This window comes from Phalacrocorax carbo, chromosome 3 (genome assembly GCF_963921805.1).
Source record: "Phalacrocorax carbo chromosome 3, bPhaCar2.1, whole genome shotgun sequence".
Lineage (NCBI taxonomy): Eukaryota > Metazoa > Chordata > Aves > Suliformes > Phalacrocoracidae > Phalacrocorax > Phalacrocorax carbo.
This window is the reverse complement of record NC_087515.1, coordinates 42,434,326-42,458,236: the sequence shown is the minus strand read 5'-3', so window position 1 is coordinate 42,458,236 and position 23,911 is coordinate 42,434,326. Positions and strand designations below refer to the sequence as shown.

Sequence of the window (23,911 nt, the reverse complement as noted above, 5' to 3'; positions counted from 1 at the left end):
AGATACATGTTTTCTCAGTACACTATCTCAGAATTGAGTAGCAAAATAATCTCTATCACTCTGAGATACTCTGGATAACAGTCCTGTCACATTTTACCACATAGGGATGTCCTGTAGCATCATCTAACCAACATTTCGTTGAACTTCAATCACTACTGTGAACATAAGGGCAATTTGTATGTCTCCAGATTAATTCAGTTCTATTAAAAATTATTTGCTTTTCTCAGTCTCATAATTTTCCTCACCCTTGTTTAGGGTGGCACAATAGAGGCACCCAGAGAAATTCAGCCCTCGTTCCATGTTATCCACAATATGTGATCAATCAAATGGCTGAAAGGGGTCGAGGGCTTGAGCCATTTAGAGATGGGGCTTGCTGCCCTTGTTGAACATGGCTGCCCCAGTGGTGCTCTAACACCTAAGAGCACCAGAGCAGCTCTGGTGTGGATATGGGATTGGCATTCATTTTGGTGGGCTTTAGCTCGAGCTCCATCTGTGCCAGGGATGAGTCATTCCTAAACCCTGGGGCAAATGATTCCTGCCCTAAAACAAGCAATGCAATTGCCCTTTTCACAGAACTGCTGATGACAAACACTGTGGTTTAGCTCTTCTGTACTCAGATCTGAAGTGTAAGTCTCCTAGACCCTGATAATAGGATGGGCGTTTGTGGACTGGGCAGGAGGGGAACCACACATCCTACAAGCAGGGTCCCCAGAAGGCAGTTGTCAGACAGTGTGGGTGAGGGCAGGAGGCTTGGACAAGTCCAGCTACAGATGCTGTAACTAGAGAATTAGCAGCTGCTGGCATCCAGCTAAGCCCCTGCAAGGGACAGGGAGAGGCATCACGGCAACACCAGCTCTAATGAAGCACTAGCAGCTGCAGCGGTTGCTGCCCACCTGAATTAGGGGGGATTTCTTTCCTCAGAAAGCCAGCAGTGTAGGAACTCTCCTGTTTGAGGGATGTCTTATTTTACACTCTGACTGTATGCGCTTGAACACAGTTATATGGAGACTCAGACTTCTACCTGAGCTGCTTTTGTAGAAGTGCAAATAATAATATTGTAGAGTTGTTGCATCACTGAAAGTGGCCCAAGTCCAAAGCAAGAGTTGGTTGTGTGCTTCAGGCGGTAGGGTTATGTGCTTGTACCAGATGGAGACTTTAAATTTTCATGAGCAGGTTTATAAACACAAAGAATATCCTATTATCAGCCCCCGGGTCTTTTACTAATAAGCTGCAAATGCTGAACTTCAATTAGCATGGAGTGGAGGTGCAGATGAAATGCTATACATTCTTACTGATGATTATCCATCATGTCAGAATGAAATCAAGACATGAATAATGACCTGTTTCAGTTTTTGGGGCTTTGTTTGTTTTTTGGGGTCCCCCCTCCCCCAACACATGCTTGGTCGCATAAATGAGTGAAAATTGCTAAAAATAGTTTAGGCCAGATTCCCTGGTGATGAAACTCCATTTCAGCTGAATGGAGTATGAATTTTGAGCCCTGCTCATCTTTGCATTGACTTCTGTAAGTGCTGGGTCAAGCCAACACAAGGGTGTGTGACAGCTGTGTTGTTAAGTTTCCGTGGAAAGATAAAGAGTTTACAAAACTACATTTTTGCTGTTGCTGAGAGATGGCCAGAGAGGCCTAAGCTTTGCCACAATGGTGCTGTGTGTTATCAGGGAATCCTGGCTTTTTTGAGGGGTGTAGGTGCATGGAGAGGGAAAGGGTTTGATTAGTTTAATGCTGTCTTTGCCTTTAGCAGCACATTTGTTGGTCTACGTGGCCTACTCATGTGCTGTACGCATGCCCTAGCTGAGAAACTCTTTCTGGACTCTGCAGGCATCCAGGTACTGGGTTTGTGCCCGATGATTTGTAAATCATTCAGAAAATTTGTGCATTACAACAGCAGTATCAGCTCTTAAGAGGGTGTTGAGGAAGGATCTCTGCCTTGACTGATACCTTTTAGGGAGGAAATAGATTGAGTATATTTGCAAAGATGAGTCTTGGCACATAGTTTGAGAAGGCATTGGAAAATTGTCAGGAAGGCAGAGGAAAGGTGCAACTTAGTGGGATATATATTGGTCCTGGGAATTCTGCATCTAACTTTTCATGTCTTGCCTTAAGAATGCTTGGTGGAAAACTAATCCTCTAAGAGGATAGGGCCTACTGCTGAAAAATAGAGGTACATAAATTTGAATCAGTAACTGAAAGAAAACTGTTCTCCTAGTAATATAGTTGAGTACTCTCTGACTAATCAAACCCCAAAATATACCCCTGAAATACTTACTGGTCACTTTTTCAGTGGATTGTGATTCTGAATAGAATAGAGTAGAATAGAATAGAATCATTTAAGTTGGAAAAGAACTTTAAGATCATCGAGTCCAACTGTTAACCTAACACTGCCAAGTGCACCACTAAACTGTGCCCGTAAGTGCCACATCTACACATCTTCACATACCTCCAGCGATGGTGACTCAACAACTTCCCTGGGAAGCCTGTTCCAGTGCTTGATAACCCTTTCAGTGAAGAAATTTTTCCTAATATCCAATCAGAGATCATGGGAGAAAGGCAGAACAGCATTGCAGAGGTTTCCCCTGACACCATGAAACCAACAGGATTTTGCTCTTCCCAGATCATGTAGGGTCGAGCTGTATAGCTGGAAGCAGCTGCTGCTCTTTTACAAAATATGGCTGTGAGCTGTGTGTAAGAAGTAGCAAGATGGCAGCATGGCACAGGGGTTTGCAAATTTTTGCCACAGGAATCTGAGCGCAAGTGCCACTTGATTGAATTATCAGACATGCATGAGGCTTCAGTTCTAGCTTAACATAGGCACCAAGGCTTGAGAGATTATTGAGGCAAAATGGACCTGTTCTCTTTGATTAGCTCTGATATGCTACTCTGATGGTATATATTGATGTTAAAAGAAGGCTGCTAAGCTTTTCTTTGTACTACATTGGAAATGACACATCGAAAGAGGAGAAGTTCTATTTAAAATTGCAGAATCAGAGCTGAAGTGAAATTTAAAAGAAAGATCAAAGGTAGAGAGTAGCAGGAGAAAGATAGAGGCAATGTACAGTATGGCTGCACAGACATCTTAATTTCATTGTAATGAATCTCTGACCACTCAGGCAGGGAAAGGGTAGCCCTTTGTGTATGGGTAGGGAAGGAACAGCCTTCTGCCACTGCACTGAGATTTCCTTTGAACATGGTCTCTTACTGAAATGAAGGACTGCGCTCTGCATCATATTTCACAGAATTAGAAAAGGCCAAGCTATTTTCTGACTCCCTTCATCCTGCTTACATAACTTGTAGATGACGGCTGTGCAACCTCTGGCTGAGCCCTGGAAAATTTTCTTGCTGGTGACTCAGGTATTTGGCAAACAGGCTAACGTGGCGGGTGTGGAGGTAAGACTGCAGTTAAAGGCACTCTCTGGGTATCGGAGCCCAATTCAAGGCCCCTTTATGGAGGGTCCTCATACTAGAAGCTGTGTGTGGCCTGCTGATCATCCTGGTTGTGTCATTGCCAAGAGTCTCTGTGCTGATACTGTATTAATTATGTGCAAGTACAAAGCATCCCCCTTGGTTGCATTGGGGCAGACGAGAACCACAGACCTGACTGTTATTGAGAGATATGGGTCAGCAAGGAAGGAGGAGAAGAGCTAGGCAAGAATGAGTCCTTGCCCTTTACATAAATGTTATCTATAAAAATTCCTGTGGGATGTGGGAAGAGTGTTCAGTGCAGCTTGGGCTGCAAAAATGGGACTTCATGGGGAAGTACAAGCTTTTGCAATCCCCATTCCCAAACTCTATGCAGTCACCGTAACAGTGTTGGTTTCGAGGCTCTAGGTCTGGCTGAAAGCTGAAGACCAGGACTGCACATTGTGCTGTAGGAGTAAAATTGGGAACTATGAAAAGGGAAGAATTAGACCCAGGGACAAAGGAAGAAAAAGGAAACAGGCAGAACTGCTTCAGCTGCAAACTAGACTTGCCTGTGGGTCAGCTGTTGTCTCCAGCAGCAGCAGATCCCAATTTTCACCTCTTTATAAGTGTGACTGAGAGGAGCTAGGAGGTGCGTACTACCAAGTAGGTTCAATCACTGCATTAGGGCGAAGCTGGGACAACTATGAGATCCCCAAATACAGTCCATCTTGTATGAATGAATGCAGTAAGCCCCTCTGACAGTCCAGCCAAATTTAAAGCAGTACTTACCTTACTCCTGCACAGAGCCTGTTTGCCAGACTGCAGTGAGGGGGACAAGAAAAGATTTTTCCACAGGGATGACCTAATGACTAATGAGTTTCATTGATCTTGTGCTTGCAGGAGAGAACAATCTACCTTCTGCAGTTCCTGTGAGCTTTTCTGCTGGAGGCTCTGAGAAAGCAAACGTGAGGTGTTATCCAAAAGTAGGGCTGTGTGGGCATACTGAACCTAACAATGCTGCTCTCTCATGGATGTATGAACATGATAGTGCAGAAGATACAGGTGTCAGGAAATCTCTTGATGGCTTCTACAAAATATATTGCAAAAAACGGCCAGACAGAATGGATCCCACCTACGAGGCTGCATCACGATGTCTGTCGCAGAAGATTTCAGGGCTAGCAAACCGTGATGGAACAAAATATGCATTGCGTTGCCTGCAAATGGCCCAGGTGGTTTTGAACAGAGATGGGTGTAAGATCTTTCCAAACCACCCCACTACTGCTCGTTTTTCGAAGCCAGCTGAGGGAGAAGTTGTCTTGGAAGACAGAAAGAGAACACCCGGACTCTCAGATGACGTCCTTCAATTCCTCTGGAAACAAACATGGACAGAACATAGCCCTCATGTGCCACATGAGAAGTGAGCAAGATGCTGGTTTGTTTCTGTCATTGGAGGTTGGCTTTCACTCTGAAAAGAGGTGACTTTCTTGGAAAGGCACTGTTCCTCTTAGCACCACCTTCAGCACCACATACTCCATGGAGTGGTTCATCTGGAGCAGGCCTTGCCACCCTGGCCTCTGCAGGGCAGCACCTCATAAGAAGCATCTGTGGTCCCCATGTAACTGCTTGGAATGTGTTGACTAATCGGGATGGGTGATGGGTGATACGGTGTCTGTTGCTGGGACAGCAAACATGATGATTTTTACATACCAGACTTTTAAACTGACCTATATCCATACCCAGCTGAACAGTGGCCCAACCCAAATTCAGCCCCTGTGTAGGCATGGATGTCCAAGTGCTGCTGAGTATAAGAGACTGCTTGTATGAGCTTGGCACACTATGCCCCAGACCTAGGGAGGGAATTTGAGATTTTGTTCTGTACCTGACTGATACTGTAACACCTATGCCTCCACAGGGGTACCTGAAAGCTGTGTGTGCTTACCTACAGACATATGATCCCACAGATCATGATTGCAATGCGGGTAAGCTTTTTTGACAGAAAAAGTGTGTGTGTGCATGACAGAGAGGAAATACAGCATCTGAGCAGGTTATTTTTTTTAGCAGGAGGGATAAAAAAGAAGGAAAAACTTTATCACCTTAGTGATGTTTCTAACACTTCAAATGCACCAGCTGAGCAGACTGGGGATTTTTTCCTATCTATATGAGCTAGTTTAAGAGCAACCTGAAATAGATTCATGAGTAAGGGCTGTGCAGAGGTGTCCATAGGGAAGCTGCAGAGTTGGTGCCAGCTGCCCTGGTAGCTGCCTGCTGTAAGATGCAGAGTATCTGGGAGAAGAAGAACTCACATCTCAGCATGCCCAAGATGCTTGATTGCTTCTGTAGGGGTGATGCTGCTTTCTCCAGCTCCCTCCCTACCCATTAGCCCCTGCTGATTTCTGCTACCATGAGCCTAGAGTTTGCGTGAGAGGAAGACAATGCTTGTTGCTTGAGTACACTCTGTTATCTTTGTTGGTGCTGCTCAAGACCTTGTAATTATTTTCCTGGTGTGTTGATGGATGGAGGTTGTTGCTCTCCAATAGGGATCATCTGGTGTTAGTTGGCAAGATCACCACTGGCTGCAGTGGGAACGGGCCCAATGTACTGGTTGTCCAGTTTAGTAGTGGAGACTTACCGCTTGCCCTATAAGAACATAAGATAAGCACCCACCTTAAGAGGTGACCTGAAGGACTAATTCCCAGCAGCTGGTTTTGGTCAGTGCCAGCTGGGGAATTTAAAGCACTCTGTCTGTGATGCATCACTATGAATTTGGCAGGCTTAGTTCTCCTTTGCTTTTGTGCTCGCAGAAAATGGGAGTAAATCCCAAGGAAAACAGTTGCATGAAGGATGCAGGACTGGCCTCCCTCTGTCAAACCCTTCATGGGAAGGGTGCTGCTGTTGCACAAGGTTGCAGTTCAGGCCCCTCTGCTCAGCATGTGGGAGCCCTTTGAAGTGGTCAACCAGGAGCAAGCAGAGCTTCCAATCCCTCTCTGGACAGGTTGTCAGTCATGAAAGCTATGCTTTACTGACTGCAGTTATTCTTGTAAATGTTCTGTTCATGGCAGAAGTATCAGGCTATAAAAGAGACACTTGGGCGGGAGAAGATAGTTACATGCTAGCCCTTACCCTGATTTCCAGGCCCACCCTTTGATGGGATTTTTGCTATGTTTCACACCTTGCTTGGGGTGCTTGCAAGTCAAAGAAACCTGGAAAAATTCTGAGCTTTGTCTTCTCCAAACTTTTATTGTTAGATTTTCATTAAAATTTACAATAGACCTAATTATTTTTGGCAGATTTTAATATTTTATGTGCTTACAGGAGCAGAGCAGAGCTCCGCTGCATAAATTAGGCTCCAAAATCCCATTGATTTTTAGTAACAAAACAAGCTAAATGTTTAGGGGAGTCTGACAGTCTTGTCAAATATCTGGTATTAGGAGCCAAATCATGATAGAGTTTAGAATACTTGATCATTCCTAATGTGAAATGAACAGCTCCATTTCTGGAGAAACACTCAATTTTAGGAAGTGTTTCACTGGAATCTTACAGTTCAGTCACTTTTATTAAGTTAAACAAGACTGCAGCACAGAGAATAATACTCATCACTCCTTTTCCCACTCACTGCTAATTAATTTTTTACAAACCTGGCTGGAACCTGCTGTATGTATTTTCAAGTCTGCTGAAAGCCAAACCATTTGTATTGCTCACTTCCATAATAAACATCTCTCCTTGATTTCTTCAAGACACGGGGAGATGAATGCATCCCTTCCCTTTGCCAGGTGTTCCAAGCAAGACTCACCAATTGCTTTGAACAGGCTGTACTTGAAAGAAGCACACTCCTCTTTGGCATTTTATGATGCTATACAGAAGAAATAGTAATAACAAATATTACATCTGGTGAGCAATAGCACAGGGCACTTAACTTACGTCTGTTTAAATTTCTTAAGCTGATTTCCAGTTATAACTAAGATGTGTTGCTTCAAATTAACTGTTAGATTTTTTTTTCCTCCTATTTTTGTGGGTTCTTTGCTTTTTTTGTGTTGCTTTTGTGACTTTTTCAGCCTAATAGAGGAGAATCTACCTGTGTTCTGGATCCACTAAACTGCTCTTTCACAGACTAATTCACCCCCTTCTTGTTTTGGAGTGTTCAGAAAGGTGGAAGCAGCTTTCAAGGAGCAATCAGCTTAAAATGTGGAGGGCAGCCAGGATCCTCTGTCAAACCAGTCCTCAGCATTCCAGAGTGGGACAGCTGTGTAGCAATGCCAACGTGCCTCCCACCACTGCAAGCACAACCATGCGTGCCTTGCCTGCTGCTACCAGTTGTAGAGGCACAAACTTGGTCAGAGCTGCTGCCCACTGCAAACAACAGTGTTCAGCTAGTGATGGGAGGAGAGAGGAGGACAGACCCCTGGAGGAGTGAGAGCACAGGGAGGAGGAAGAGGGATTTGGCAGGGGAAACTGCCCCAGGAGCACAGGTGGGTGATTAGGTGCCTCAAACTGAGCTTTTGGGCAACTGCTGTCCTGGATGTTGCCCCCCAACCCAGCCGCTCATCTGGAGACAGGGTAAGGAGGCAACCCTTCCCTGGGAAAGCAGGGCTGTCCCAACAAGGCAGAGTGCTCCCACACTCCTTCCCCTGCTAGTTTAAATGCAACTTGACAGTGCTTCTGTCCTGTTTCTCTCCCCACCATCACCCCTCCACCGAGGTCCAGTTCCTTTCTGTCTTTCATGATAGTGCTAATGAGATCCCTGGAGGAGTTTTAGCTTTAAAATGAAACAGATCTCTCTGAGCATGTATAGCCTGATGTCAGTCAGCAACAAAGCAATGAACCACACACAACCACTTAAGATCTGGAGGCCTCCTGTCTCCTGGGTCAGTGGCTTCTTTGCTGCTTTACTCCCTCTGCCAGGAAGGTGTGCCTTTGTGCATGGTTCCCACACACCGGTTTGTCCACTGAAGGTTTGGTTTGCTGTGATGATGTTGCTTGCTGACTGGGGGAGCCATTCATTCTCCTGTGTGGACATGTTCAAGGAAGCACAGAGAGCAAGAGGAAGGAATGTACAGAAGGTGACAGCATATGGGTGAAGAAAGAAGAAAGGACAGTTGGGATCTCAAAGGTCAACAATGAGGTTCCCAGCTAATGCGGTTACTCCAGTACAGCCACATGGCTTGCACCAGTTGTAGCATTTGTACTTCAGAATTTCAGTTTGGACATAGCTTTTACTCTGCCAGCCCAGCTGCTGAGACCTCTCATCTGTTCCCTTCCTGTGCTGGCCAGATCACAGCATGGGTGTTTGTCTCATGCACATCAGATTCCCTGCTGCAGTTTTACATGGGGCTGCTATTCCTGCCTTGCTGCCCTGGCAGATCAGCACAGCAGTCATGATCCACTGTTGGGTTGAAGAGTTTGGCAGAGGTTAAACCCCCTTGCTTTCCAACCGACCTCAGATAATTCTGGGAGGTTGGGGGTAGCTGGGTTTAACTTCTGATTGACTCCAATGTGTTATCGTGACTAGGTCTTTTTTACATTCTCGGAAACAGAATTAAGACTCAAAATGGAGTCAAGTGCCAAGTCACTTTATTTGGCCAGAATAGATGTAGGAGAGAAAAGCAAAGAAAGAGAGAAAGAAAAGGGTGGAAAAGGGAATGAGAGGGAGGGAGAGAGTGGGACTGTTGCAATAGTTATCACCACGGGTCGGCGGCAGTCTGTCCGGTCTGGGCGGGGAGTCTGGGCATTTGTTGCATCTTTGAAGCCAGTGGAGGGGGAGATGTTCCAGAACGCACACCTGTCGTCTCTGCTGTTTTCCCCTTTTATAATGTTGCTCTCTTGCATAGTCAGTAACTGTTCTGCATACCCCTGCCTTCCACTCCGTGGTGGGGTGAATGCCCAGTACTGTCACTAGAAGGTGCTTGAAAGTTCTAGAGGGTCCGAGCCCCCCCCATATGTTGCCAGTCAGCCTTGGGCCCAGGCATATGTGTGGAGGACGAGTACTCTGAGATAACAGGGTGCACATTCCTGCCGGGTCGACCTTGGTGATTAAACTCTTCCACCCAGCCCCATAGTGATCAGGCTTTAGTAGTGAAACTTGTCTGCCAACAATGTTGAGACAAGTTTCTAGTCCCTGACAGCAGCTGCTGCACTCTGCAAGTGTTTCCAGCAAAGGCAGTGGAAAGGTGGCTGCTGACTTTATCCAGAGGAAGAAGAGGCACTGCTGGCCTAGCTGGCTGCAAATTATGGCCAACATCTTTGGACTTGGTGCAGTCTCTCTTTGCAAATAGATTTATACTGGGACTGTCTGGGTTGAGGGTGCTGTCCCTGAGTCATAGTGAAAATGATACATTTGGCTTCTTGGTGGTTCTGCTTGATGTGTTGCTTGCTTGCTTTTATGGCAGGGGTGTTGTGCCTGTGCTGGAGGGCACACAAAATATTGGAGCAGACCCTCAGCTGCTCCCCCAGCTACTCAAGTTAATGGTGCTAGGGGGAAAAAAGGTGTTGAGATGAGGATCCAGCATCACCTCCGTTGTAGTAAATATATCTGCAGGTGTTGGTCTGTCAGAATCCAGGGAAAAGCATCCTGCAGGCAAAAATTATGGAGAAGGGTAATACAAACTGCTTTAGCAATAGATAGAGCTGGAAAAAATGAACATGCTCTTGAGTGTGCTATTAATAATTACAGTAATAGTACTAGCTTCTCCCTGCCAGCCTGCATTGCTTAACCACCATGCATCTGTCACAGCTACGAGGCATTAGTACTGACAGATGTAGGGAGCTATTGCTAAGGTTGTACAGGGAGCAAGGAATGTCTTCAGTGTGAATCAGATGTTGTCAGTTATAATTTTTCACCAGCATTTATGCTGTTCCACACAGTTAAATATGAGTTGCTGTGCAAAACCTTTTAACTGCCATTTTAAGGGAAATAACCTCTCAGAAAGAGAGAGCTAGAGAAGTCAGAGGAGTGCATCTGAATCCCTTCAGTTGCTGTATTAGGCTTGGTGATGAATTGGTTTGTGCTTTGGGTTAGGTCTAAAACCACCTGGTCTCCTAGTCAGATACTTAATAAAAAAGAAAAAAAGCCAAACCCATACAATTTCCACAAAGAAATCTCGGAGCGAAATATGAGGTTCCTGTTCTTTAGGAGAGTCCTGCTGCTACTGATGTTTGAGCAGGTGCTGGGTTTTGAAGGAAGAGAAAATAAATTCTAATGGACTCTAGTCTGACCCTAGATCAGCCCCAGAGCCAGACATGGCCTTCTCCACTCATAACAAACATGAGGTGTCTGTCTGGAGTTCCTCTTTGGGGCTGTGAGGAGAAAGGGTGCACACAGGGTGCTGCTTCTGGGGCCGGGCAAAACCTGAGCTGCTGTCTTTTTATCTGCTTTTTGAATGAAATTTAGAAAACATTCAAGGGAATAGCTGTTCATTTGTTGTTAAGGGTTTTAAATGATGGCAAAATGAAGCAATCTTAGTTTGAAAGGTGCGTGTCCACGCAGGAATTTAATCTGGGGTCCCACTGTGGGAGGATCGTGCTGCTTCTCTACACACCAGGGGCCAGAGGCAGCTCTTGAGAGGTCGTGCTTCTGCTTCAGCTCCTCCAGGCTTTTGGAGCTGCGCAGCCACTGCCTTTAACATCCCAGTTTTCTTCTTAGAAATTTCTGATGCAGTAAGAAAAGGTATGAGAGTACTAATTACTATTTAGCCCTTTAGGAAATGTGATGCAAGCAGTGACAAAACAGAATAGGTGGCTGCTAAAAGAGCATGAAGATAAGATACCGGCAGACGAGAACATGAAACTGTTCGATTTTAAAGAGCCATGTAGGCAGCGCAGAATGGATGCAGCTGAAAAATTTGGATTATGATTCATATCTACAAATCCTGGCTGGCATCTTGCAGAGGACATGGTAAGCTCTGTGCTACCGAAACATGCACTTTGAAAAGTTTGCAACCCTCATGATCAGGAGTGCCTGTAGTTCTTCTGTGCACTGCTCACTTCCAGGTACAATATTCAGCTCATGTCAATAAGCCTGTCAAAATAGATGTGTGTCTCATGCTGAGACAGAAAGGGAAAGACGGAGTCCCTTGGAATAAACATCTCTGAAGCAGATGATAAATTTGATGCGGGTTTTGTCTAGAGGAGAGGGGGTTTTTTCTTAACTGTATTTCATTCTTTGGAGTATGAGTCTGATTCCTGTGTCCATGCTGATTTGCACGGTAGGTGACTGAGAGGCTAAATTTTGAGGAAGGGTGAATTACCTACAGGAGAAAGGACAGGGGATGACTCTCAGTTCAGCACTTGTTTAGGTGGGTGATAGTCTGGCATCCTGATTGGCGGATGGAAACAGTTGGCCAAAGTTATTCTCTTTGCATGGTTGGAAATTCTACTGCAAAGCACTTTTAGGTTTGCTGCCTTCATAGACAGGGTCCCCACAGTTGTTGCAAAATGAAGGAGAGGAAATCTGTGGCCTTTGTTAATAAAACCAGAAATTATGTGCTTGGGGCACCTTCTTAGAAAACAAATGAAAGTTCATGAAGCTTGAAATTCCATCTTGGGATGGGAGAGAATCTATATTTAGGATATAGAAGTTCATATAGGAAGTTCAGATAGTTGTTGCCGTTACATATAGAAAGTCCTTGCACTGTGGTTATTTTTCACCTCTTCTGGAGTCAAAGACATGAACCAACCCATGCTCTTACTCGAAAGGACCAATGCTTTTGAAGTGACCTAACTGTCTCTCTGTCCTATCCCTACATATAGAAAAGGATGAACACTCCCATGCAAATGTTCCTGCCCTTAGGCATGTTTGGTCCCAATGTTCATGTCCCAGCTTTGCTGCTGCCATGACCCCTGATAACACTGATGAGTTTACACTATCTGGGTATCTGTTGCTATGTGAAATATCTGCCTTTTCCTGTCATGTTGCTATTGCCTGAATTTCAAGTATTTCAAGAGTTTTCAACCCTGTTGCTTTTTGAGGGTTTTCTTTGCCTTCCATGACTGGAAGAAGCCACAGAAGCAGTCAGAGGCTCATTAGTTTTGGTCTAACTCTGCTTAGCAGCCGTTGGAAGGACTGAAGTAGTGGCCTGGATGTATGGCCATCCATGGGTGGATAGATGATGTCTCTTTCCAGGTAAAGAACATTATTTTTTCTGGCTGTTTCAATACCAAGAGTGGCATGAGGCCCTCATGGAAATGTCCCACGTTCTGTACATTTCTCCCCAGCCTGTGCAATAACCTCAGAGAAACTGTGTTTCCTTTTGAAGGGCTGAAGTGCTTTCCTCTCTGCCTGGCTTGCACTTGACTTGGCTTTGATGCTTGCATGGTTTCAGCACTTGCTGAAGCGCAAATCATCTTCTTCTCAGAAGCCCTTTGCTGTTGGTTTCTCTCCATTCACTTTGTTTGCTTCTGTGACCCACCCCATCATTTTATTTTTTCTCCACTACATTATTTAAGGCAGGAAATAAACTGTTTCCCTGGAGGCAAGGAACCAGGCAATGCTGGACCACTTTGTACCTGAACATGTTCCACCATTGTGAGCTCAATAGACAGCTGGGCTGCTTTGGTTCAGCTTTCAAAAGCAGACTTAGCTGTAACCACTGAACATTTAGCCACTGGGCAAAAAAAATGCACCTGAAGTTATAGTCTCCTTGAAACTCTCCTCCCAGTGGTTGCATGTGCTGTGTGCATGCTCTGGGTGGGATGGTTTGCAAGTGGCACCTTTGTGCAGTAGGAAACATACCTCCGAGTTGTTGTTTTTCTCTTGCTCCAGGCTAAGCACGACTTGCCGCTCAGTGGGGCTGGCTGTTTGATCCCAGGGCAGAGCTGCCCAGCAGGATGATCCCAGGTGCTCTCGCTGCCCTCCTGCCCTCTCCAACAGCTGTAGGAGGGAATTTTCACAACCTTCCCTAAATCATGCTGCTGCGGCTCTGGCAGAGCCAGGACTCTGATTCCTGTTACGAAGGTTACACATGTGCAAGTCACATTTGTTTCCTCCCTCATTGCAATGAATGGAATTAATTTAATGGAATTAAATCTGGCAAAGCATGACAAAGGTAACAAGAAGGGCTTCTTTAAATACATCAGCAGTAAAAGGAAGACTGGGGATACAGTGGGCCCACTGCTGAACAAGGAAGGGGCCCTGGCAACGCAGGATGCAGAGAAGGCAGAGTTACTGAATGCCACCTTAGCTTCAGTCTTTACTGCTAAGGCTGGCTCTCAGGCATCACAGCCCCCAGAGGTAAGAGAGAAAATCTGAAAGAAGGGAGACTTACCATCAGTTGAGAAGGATTGGGTCAGAGATCACCTATGCAAACTGGATCCTCGCAAATCCATGGGCCGCAATGAGATGCACCCACGAGTGCTGAGGGAGCTGGCGGATGTTCTTGCTGAGCCACTCTCCATCATCTTTGAAAGGTTGTGGAGGACAGGAGAGGTGTCTGAGGACTGGAGGAAAGCAAATGTGGCTCCAATCTTCAAAAAGGGCAAGAAGGAGAACACAAAAAAATATAGGCCAGTCAGCCTCACCTCCATCCCTGGAAAGGTGATGGAGCAGTTCATCCTGGAGGTCATCTCCAGGCTTGTAGAGGACAAGAAGGTTATCAGAAATAGTCAACATGGATTCACCAAGGGAAGATCATGCTTGACCAACCTGACAGCCTTCTATGATGGTGTGACTGTCTGGGTCAATGAAGGGAGATCAGTGGATGTTGTCTATCTTGACTTCAGTGAGGCATTCGACACTGCCTCCCACAGCATCCTCACAGGTAAGCTGAGGGAGTGTTGGTTGGATGAGTGGACAGTGAGGTGGATAGAGAACTGCCTCAACAACACAACTCAGAGGGTCATGATCAATGGGGCTCAGTCTGGATGGAGGCCTGTCACTAGTGGTGTTTCCCAGGGGTCTGTGCTGGGTCCAGTCCTGTTCAACATATTCATCAGTGACCTGGATGATGGGATAGAGTATAACCTCAGCAAGTTTGCTGATGACACCAAGCTGGGAGGAGTGGCTGGATACACCAGAAGGCTGTGCTGCCATCCAATGAGACCTGGACAGGCTGGAGAGCTGGGCCAAGGGGAACCTGATGAAATTCAACAAGAGCAAGTGCAAGGTCCTGCACCTGAGGAGGAACAACCCCATGCACCAGTACAAGCCAGAGGCTGAACTACTGGAAAGTGGCTCTGTTGAGAAGGACCTGGGAGTGCTCGTGGACAGCAAGCTGACCATGAGCCAGCACTGTGCCCTTGTGGCCAAGGCCAATAGTATCTTGGGCTGCATTAAAAGGAGCCTGGCCAGCAGATCGAGAGAGGTTATCCTCCCCCTCTACTCTGCCCTAGTGAGACCACATTTGGAGTACTGTGTCCAGTTTTGGGCCCCCCTGTTTAAGAAGGACAGGGAACTGCTCGAGCAAGTTCAGTGGAGAGCTACCCAGATGATCAGGGGACTGGAGCATCTCCCTTATGAGGAAAGGCTGAGAGACCTGATTTGTTCAGCCTGGAGAAGAGAAGACTGAGGAGGGATCTCATCAATACCTACAAATATCTAAAGGGTGAGTGTCAGGATGGTGGGACTGGACTCTTCAACAGTGGCCAATGACAGGACAAGGGGCAATGGGCACAGGTTGGAACACAGGAAGTTCCACCTCAGTATGAGAAAAGACTTTTTTACTGTGAGGGTAACAGAACAGTAGAACAGGCTGCCCAGGGAGGTTGTGGAGTCTCCTTCCCTGGAGACATTCAAAACCCACCTGGATGCGGTCCTGTGCCCCCTGCTCTGGGTGTACCTGCTCAAGCAGGGGGGTTGGACAAGATGATCTCCAGAAGTCCCTTCCAACCCCTACCATTCTGTGATTCTGTGACCCTGCCAGAAGCAGCAAAGGTGTCCCCTCCACAGCCCATGTTCCCTCCACCCACTTCCCCTCCGTCTCCCAGCGTAAGCCACTATAGCAGCATGCCCTATGCCATCCCAGGGCTATTCCCAGAAAGCTGTGCCTAAGCTTTGGGCTTCCCACAAGCCCACTGTCACCTCTGTTTGTCCCCTTGTGCCCTCTGGTAGTATATAGACGCTGCTTTTGCAAAGGCATTTGGTGCAGAAGAAATACAAGGTCTTGTTTTTCCTTCCGGTTGTTCAGGAAAGGGTCCTGGCTCACAGCAGAGGAGCAGCACTCCAAGCCTGGGTTAGGACAACACCTAAACCCCACAAGACTCTTCAGGACTTGGGGTATACAAGATCCCACAAGATCTTCAAGTGAAAAGTGTAAGCAAAGTAAAAGATGGGGAATAACAACAGCCCCCTAGGGTATGACAAGCAAGGCCAAAACTGATGCCAGGTAGGAGGAACACAGGACTTGTCAGCCAGTGCCAAAGGGTTTCCCTGCAGCGCAGCCCAGACCGAAAGCCCACCCGAGGTCCGTTAGAGATGTGTGCACTTTGGCTTGGGTATTTTCCAGCTGACCTGGACCAGCGTCTACAAGTGTCTCAGAGGGATGATGCACTGCTGCAGGCCCCCTACCCATGTGCACCAGCTGCCTGGGTTGCCTTGGGGCTTATCTTTGGACTAAGTCTGTAAGGCAGTGAGCACTGCTTCTCTGCCCCCAGAACAAACCTTATATAAATGCCTGATTCAAACTATTTTGTCATCCTTGACAAATCCTCCTGCTATTAAGTCATTCCCCACTTTCCTTGGCTTGGAGCTCCTCCAGGGTGTTTGGTATTGATGGACTTGCTGATGCCTACTCTGACAGAATTTTTATTTTCCCTCCCACACAACTGCTAGTGGGAGGCACTGATTCATGCCAATGACCTGCCTGATCCTGGAGCTGAAAGGCAGCTGAGCTCCTGCAGCAGGCATCAATGAAGTAGCTTCCAGCCTGTGAATGGAGCCAGGACCATTTACACCAGTGGAGAATCTTTCCCCAGGAGTTTGAGGTGTTTTGGGATGCATGGGTGTATATAGGGACATAAGGTTGCTAAAATCAGTGTACAACAGGCAATATACATCCTATATAAATGTGTCTAATTCATTATTGAGCATATGTGATTTTGTGTGGGACATGTTTTCCCACAACACAGAAGTTCATTTTAAAAATACCCTGGTCTGTAGGCTTTCCCTAAAGACTTTTTCTCCCCACACATCTATTAGCCAACAATATATGCCAGCATTTCTTCCTTAGAAGTAAAAACTGGCACATCGCACACAGCATAAAATAATAAGATGCGATTAAGACCTATTTATTTGCAGGTGCTATGAATTAAGAGGGAAAGTCTTGTAATGAAAGAACACCTGGCATGGAAAATCACCTCAGTCAAGCTGAACAAAGTTTCACTCACACTAGAAGGTTGGTTCTTGTAATGGGAAATGTCAGTCAACCTCAGGGCAGGTAACAGTATCCAGAGTTATCTGTAATGAGGCATTTCTGGGTAAGATGCAGTACATGGGCCAGGAATGCTACTAAATGAGTGCTAAAATCAGCACCTCTTACCAGGGAAACAGGATTATTCTATGATTAAAGATACTGAGGTGAGGATAAGGGAGATCAATGCTATGCCCTGCAACACATTTTCAGTGTGACCTTCACAGATTGGTTTGTTCTGAGTTCCCAGCAGGTTGTTCTGGGTATCTGAGAGCTTCAGAGGACAGGGCATTTACACCCACATTTTTGCCTAACAGCAACTCCCCTAAAAAGGCTGCAGATAGGGGTTGAAACAAGATGGTTTTGTGTCTGTGATCCAGGCCCCCTTGTTTAAGAAGCAACTCAGCATGTACTCTACGAGGCCAGTGTGTTTTCATGCCCTTGTCCCCTCACCCTTCCTCGGTCTGGGGGGTCCCTGAGAGAGCATCACTGCTCTGGGCATGGGCTGGGGGCCAAGAGGGTCAGGGCACAGCTGAAGGTGGCTGTGGGATAACTGTCTACATATTCTCAAAGCACCTCTTCCCTCCACAGGGTGGCTGGATCTATAGGGGAATTGCTTTGCTTTGGTTTTCTTAGGGTGGGGGGTGTGATCTGAGTTCTTGCTTTGGTATGGAAATGTTGGTGTTAGTTTTGAGACAGATTGGTGCTGGAAACAAGAAAGATGTACCCATTAAGCGAGTACCACATAGAGTGATGAGAAATGTGTGTTTGTATACAAGTCGCACATCTAGTTTTTTGTCTCCCTGAGTGTTATTGCTGGTTGTCTGATGTTCAAGAATAAACTTGTTGCACGTGAATTACTGGGAAAAAACAAAAGTGTGATAAGGAGACACAGACTGTGGCTAAGAGCTATTTTGAAGGCTGGGGGAGTCTTTCCAGAGGCAGCAGTGCTTCGAGCTCAAGATCCAGTGGTGTGCTGGATAAGGGTAGGAACGATTTTTGGGCCCCTTCTTCCCATCCCCACTGCCATGGGGTGCCTCTGCAGCACTGGCACTTGATGAGAGGAGAGAGCGTCAGCACCCAGTCTGCCGCGAGGAGAAACAAATGAAGCTGAATAAGCGCAGATGCTTCTCATTCGGTGTTTGAGTGCAGTAGGCATGCTTGATAGCCATGTCCTCCAAGCAAGGAACAAGGCTGCTGATGTTATTAAGGCTGAAACAGACCCATTTGTGAGGTCCTGGAGAGGGTAGCAGGTTGTGATAGGGATCAACTGCATGGTTGCCCTTTTGGGGCTGGGGGAGGCCCTGATGCCCTTAGTAAGGAGGGATTGGCTATATTGCTGCAAGGCAGCAATATCTGTTAGGCTGCAACCAAGAGTAGCCTGTGGACTGGGGTGGTCCTGGGCTGTTCTCAGGGCTGCTTAGTCTGGGTGGGACAGTCACCCATACATGCTGTTTGGGCAGCATTGGGTGCTCTTAACTTTCAACAAGTGTCCTATTACTTTTGTTCCCAGTGTAAGTTTGCCACACTTGACCCATTTGAGCTGAAATATCCCCCCCTGAGGTGGCCACCCAACACAGGTCTGCATGGAGGAGGAGGTGTGTGGCAACTGTCTCTTCCCAAAGCCAGGGCATGACACTTTGCAGGCTCAGTATGCCTTGTGTGAGAGCTGGTGAAGCCACCCGCTATGGCTTGCTGTTCCTCATGTCCAGGGTAGCAGAGGTCTCTTTCAGGGTCACTTTTTCTGCTTTTCCTGCTGCATCACCTCTCTGCTCCCAGGGTTACTACTGGATGCTGGGTCTTTCATTTGAGCTTGCACCAGGACATGTATTTTTTGCTTCCCAGAGTGTTTAAAATGCTTTCTGCTCAGCCTTTCAAATGTGATGTGGAGTGGCTGGACTGAGTCACCCCCCAAGTGCCTCCTGTCTGAGCATGTGCAGCACTGGCTGCCAGCAGAAAGACTAAGGAAACTCTGGTGTGTTGCTTAAGGCTGAGATAAGGGGCCAAGCCAAAGGGAGCAGGCGTGGACACTGACTGGAAATCCAGACAGATTGTGCCAAGGAGTACGTCCTACACTTGTTTTTTCAAGAGACGGGCTTGCAGACCAGGTAGTGCCCAACAAAAATGGCAGCAAAGCTTTTAAGGACCCCAGGGAGAGCTGGCACCACCCCCTTCCCATGGGAGCTGGGATCCCATCTGGTCAAGGCCACCTTTGCAAGGTCTGGAGAGGGAAGTGGTGGCAGGTTGCCACATTAGTACCCCTGAATAACATGTCATGGCTCTCAGCATCTGCTGGTTCCCACCTTGTGAGGACATCTAATCTTGAAAGAGCTTTTTTCTATATTCCATGGCAAGCTATGTGCTGGCTTTACATCCCTGTCTGGGGGCCTGCAGCACATTGCAAGGGTTTTTGGCTGGAAGGCTGCAGAGGCAGATGCGTGTGATGGGATTTTGAATGTCAGCAAAGATCACAGAATGGTAGGGGTTGGAAGGGACCTCTGGAGATCATCTTGTCCAACCATGTTGCTTGAGCAGGGGGCACAGGATCACATCCAGGTGGATGCCCATTGCTGTCTCCCTGGTCCTGCCCACAGGCTGCCAGGTGCCAGCTGCAGTGAACCTCCACTGCTTGCAGTAAGTGCTGCTCCTTGAAAATTGGTGCTTCTCCAGGGAGTGCAACAGGAAACCAATATCCACCGTCTGGCAGCCACGAAGTCATAAACCTCTCATTGAGACTTAACTAGATGGATGGGATAGTGAATGAGTGCCAAGCAGTGTGGAGGTAAGTTTCTACCAGACCGTGCTCCTCTCTCTGACCAGGGAGAGATATTTGGAGAAAGGACAGAGCTGTGGCCCTGGTGTGGGCTCATGGGATCCACGTGTAGCATCTGTGCTTGGAGCTTTGGTATGCCAGTGCTGTGGGCCTTGTTTGTACAGAGGTAGCAAAGCCAGAAGGTTTGTGACCATCCATTTTTGAAGAGAAGGACCTCAGTTAATGTTACTGGCAGTGGATAGAGAAGAGGAACCCAGATGATGCCTTCCTGAGGGAAAGACAAGTAAGTCAGTAAGCTCATGTCCATCCTGCCAGCTGGTCACTCAGCACTTGTCCCAAAATGTTTGGGACAAGAGGGGGGGGGTCAGGATGGCATTGGAGCAGGTGGATGGCCAGGCTGGGATGCAGGAGCAAGCTGGGATCCATGGGGAGAAAGGGGACACATTCAAAATCATTGAATTCATGTGTCGTTAATCCTACCTCTTGCAGAATAGCTCTTCTACTCTGAAAAGATTCTGATTATCCTCGAGAGGGTGCTTTCTTGGTTATTGCAGGGTTGGAGGGAAGGTTTAAGTTGCATTTGAAAGCCTTCACTTTGGGGGAGGCAAACTGTGGACATTCCTCCTGCAAGGAGAAGTAGTTACTGCCATTTGGCTTGCAGAGAAAAAGCAGTGGGCTTCTTCCTGCTGATAATTCTCACTCCCAGCTGCTCATTCCTACTGACTTTACGTATTATTGTGGCTGCTTTTCCAGAGGCCAGGGTGAGTGCTCTCCTGGCTGGTATGCTGCAGTGGCAGGGAGGGTGTTTTGCAAAACATCTGGTCAGTGCTGAAATGCAGTTCCTCTGCTTCCTCTGCCTCACTGTTGAGGTGAGTGATCTGTCCCTGGAGTCATAATGGGGTAGATGAGACTGGAAGAAACTCAGGAGTAGAAGGGTGGTGGTGTCCCTTGAAGAAGGGGGTTGCGTGTGAGGAGGGCAACATCCCTGACAGGCCCTACTTTGTCCATATGGCATTTTGCAGAGGTATTATAACTAACTGGAAAATTGTCCCTACATCACAAATATAGGTAGTTATCATCTTACCCAGGAGGGAATGCCTGAAAACTCACACATCTACAGCAATTTACACTAATGGGGTATCGGCCAGGTATTTTCAGTTCCCAAGGCTGCCTTTAGACTTAAGCCTCTTAAGCCTTTTTTATAGGCACACAGCATTTCACACAGAGACCGTAACAGTCTTGAAATCAGGGTGTGCAAAAGAAAAAAAGGATATTCTAGTGGGAAGAGATCTTGGGAAAATCTCCTCTTGCATTTTGCAGATATTGCACTCTCTTTAATAGGGTCTTTTTGCAGCTGGGTTTCCGTTTTTAGTGCCAGTGGCAACTGAAAAGAGGTGATTGGAAATGTCTTTGGCAATTCCTTTTGCTGTGTGAGTAACAGTGTCATGAAATAGATCTCTCAGCACTGTCTTTTCAGTCTGGAATTACATACAAGGGCATAATGGGATTTTTTTTTCAGTACATACATTGTTCAGCAATAAAGTTTCCTTTGAAATCGTTAAGAGTCTGTTGCAGAAATCTATTTATATTTTTATCTTACAAAATTGAAAATTGCCTTTGAAATTTCCGTGACATATAATCCGCAGAACAATATTGTTCTTACAAACAGAACCCTTGCTGAGAGTCAAAGTGCTATAAATATTTAAAGAAATTAATTACTAAGTAAGCCAGACTAGTGCCTCAGTCTGTAAATATTAAATGAAACATACACAGTTGACAAAATGCAGGCAGAAACACTGAATTGGGCTATTTCATTGCCTAAATGAAATTAGTTGCAGTGCAAAGGCAACTGTAGAAGTCATTTTTGCCTAATGGCAAGCAGCACTCAAAATATGAGGGCTTAAGTCAGTATTTTGCTTGCTGAAAGAAATTTCCGTCCTGTTTTACAATCTACTGCAAAAAGCCCCAAACTTCTTCACCATTGAGGTTACCACTGTGGTTAACTGCATATTTTAAAAAAATGGTCAGGGGGTTGGGCAGGGTTTTTCTGTGGGGTGAGGGTCCAGGTGTGCAGCTCCAGTGTGCTCAGGCCAGAGGGTGAGATGCCCCACAGCTCTCAGGCTGCTCTCTGGGCATCAGCTGCCTGGGTGCTCTGGTCCTGCAGTGATGCCAAGCATCCAAAAGCTGGGCGGGGTAGATGTGCTGGTGGCTTTCAGGGGTGCTTCTCTGGTGAGGAGGGCACTGAGGTGCTGTTACCTCCCCCCTTGCAGAGGAGGAAGTGTCTGGGGCTGCGGAGGTTGCTGCTGTTGTCAGCAAGGCAATTTCATTACAGCTGAGGCTGGGAGAGGATTTAGTCATAGCCAAATTTATTAAGCCATGAGTAATCATGTAAGGGCTCCCGTGGATCCAAAGCTGCATTTTAGCTTGATGATTGGTTCATCTGGAATGGCAGGTTTTGACTGGGATTCCAGCACATCATTTTCTGACAGTAAATCAGGAATTTATACTAAGGTGAGAATTTGCAGCATGGATAATACAGAGACTTGTGACTAAGAATCCCAGTGGTGCAATGGTATTAGGCAAATTCTGACTTTCTCTTGTAGGAGGGCAGGAAATGTGCATGTTGTTTCACATCTTGGGTGCCGTACCAGTGTAATTGCAAGAGCTAAGTTGCATTTTCTACCTGGACCAAGCAAGGTTGGCAAGTTGCTGTCAGGGAAGGACCTAGGAAGTGGTGCTGGTTTTTAGTGGTGATCATGCTGACAGTGCAGTATGAAAAAATTGTCCTTTGTTCTGTAGGCCCCAAAGCCTGCTTTTTGTATATGTGTTTATTTTTGTATTGCAGCATAATCTAGATTTCTCCCACCTGAGCTGACAAACACTGAGGGAGGAATGACTCAGGGGAGATAGGGGTATGTAAGTGGAGTATGTGAAGATGTCTGTGTGGAAGACCTGGGATGTTGGGGAAACGGTTGTTTACACTTGATCTTTCCTCTCTCACTTACCTGTGTTTTGGGTTTGGGTTTTGTTTTGTTCTTTTTTTTTCCTGGTGATATCTTTACAGCTTCTGTAGACTGTAAGTATATCCACAGGCTCTGAAGATTTCTATCAGCTGACATAGGGCTTTTTCCAGAAGACCATAGCAGTGTCTGTGCATGTATTTTTAAGACCCTGTAACATGTCTTGTAGGCATATTTTAAACCTTTTTTCAGATTGGCCATGTAACATTTGACCTCATTCTATGGTATAGGTTTTTACCAAAGTGGAGCTAGGAGGATCCTGCATGGCAGAGAAGAGCAAAATGTTCTTTTATTAAATAAAAAGGAGGAAGACAATTCAAGAAGAGTCAACCTGAACCTTTAAGGTTCTCTTGGTTCTGAAGCAGAAATATCCTGTAGATTCTTTAGATTTTCATTTAATGAAGTCTTTGCAACTAAAGACTAATAGTCAGTTTCTACCAGTTGTTTCCATACTGCATGAGAGTACATGGCATGAAGTATTAAATATAGAAAGAAAGAAAAAGATAGTGGCCCACACTACAGAAATTACATATCTGTATCACCCAGGGTCTCTTCAGAGCTTCTCTGTCTCTCAACTGGAGCTCAGTTTGCTGGGTGGTTCACTGATACCATGTGCTAAGGCCACAGGCAGTGACAGGTGTGTTTAACTTTCACGGGAAAAATGTCCCAAAAATATGTCAGTGGAGGTAAAATATGTGCATTTGAGATTTAAATTGGAGCTGGTTATTGTATAAATACAGAATTAGGTGGTTTTATATCTCAGTGCATTCAGATAATTTGCATCCTGTGGGCTCAGTTCTGCTGTGAGGGTGCATTTTTTATCACTGTTGGGTTTTGGATGACAGAGACATTAAACCAAAATGTGCAGACTGACCACCCGTTACAAGTAACAAACTGTACCAGCCCAGTCCACCCAAGCACAGGCTGCTGCAGGGTGTGCTTAGAAGCATTTTGTCTTATCTAACAGCAGTATAATTTCGTCTCCCATGGATTCAGCTCAAGCAGACACTGTTCGTGATAACTCTGTCCCTGTTGTTTGTTGGATCCTTCCGTGGCTCAACAAACAAGCTCCATTCATCAGCATCACTGCAGTTGCCTGACACAGGATAAATAGTCTTTGCTCAATAAAAAGGAGGAGGTCTGAGTGTGGTAATGATTGCCACCTCTCACAAAGGCTTTGACTGGAGGTGTGCAAAGACTTTGGGATGTATACAGGCATAGGCACTCCTGCTGCGTTGCCAGGCCCCCTGTCTGGATGCAGCACAGACAAGATCTGACTGAGCACTGGCCTGTTCCCTTCCAGTGTTTGTGTCTGATGGATTTTAACTCCTCTAAAGTCTGTTACCGTATGAAGAGATAGATGAGC

At 46.3% G+C, this 23,911-nt stretch overlaps 2 protein-coding genes across 5 annotated transcripts in view; both read left to right on the top strand.

Moving 5' to 3' along the window:
• CHGB (chromogranin B) overlaps positions 1 to 23,911 on the top strand; it is a 79,347-nt gene that overhangs the window by 40,826 nt on the left and 14,610 nt on the right. The window lies entirely within an intron of this gene.
• Positions 935 to 12,905, top strand: SHLD1 (shieldin complex subunit 1). The gene is made up of 2 exons (XM_064446718.1): positions 935 to 3,452; positions 4,319 to 12,905. Exons 1-2 carry the CDS (start codon positions 3,311 to 3,313, stop codon positions 4,837 to 4,839), a joined length of 663 nt encoding a protein of 220 aa, XP_064302788.1. The 5' UTR covers positions 935 to 3,310; the 3' UTR covers positions 4,840 to 12,905.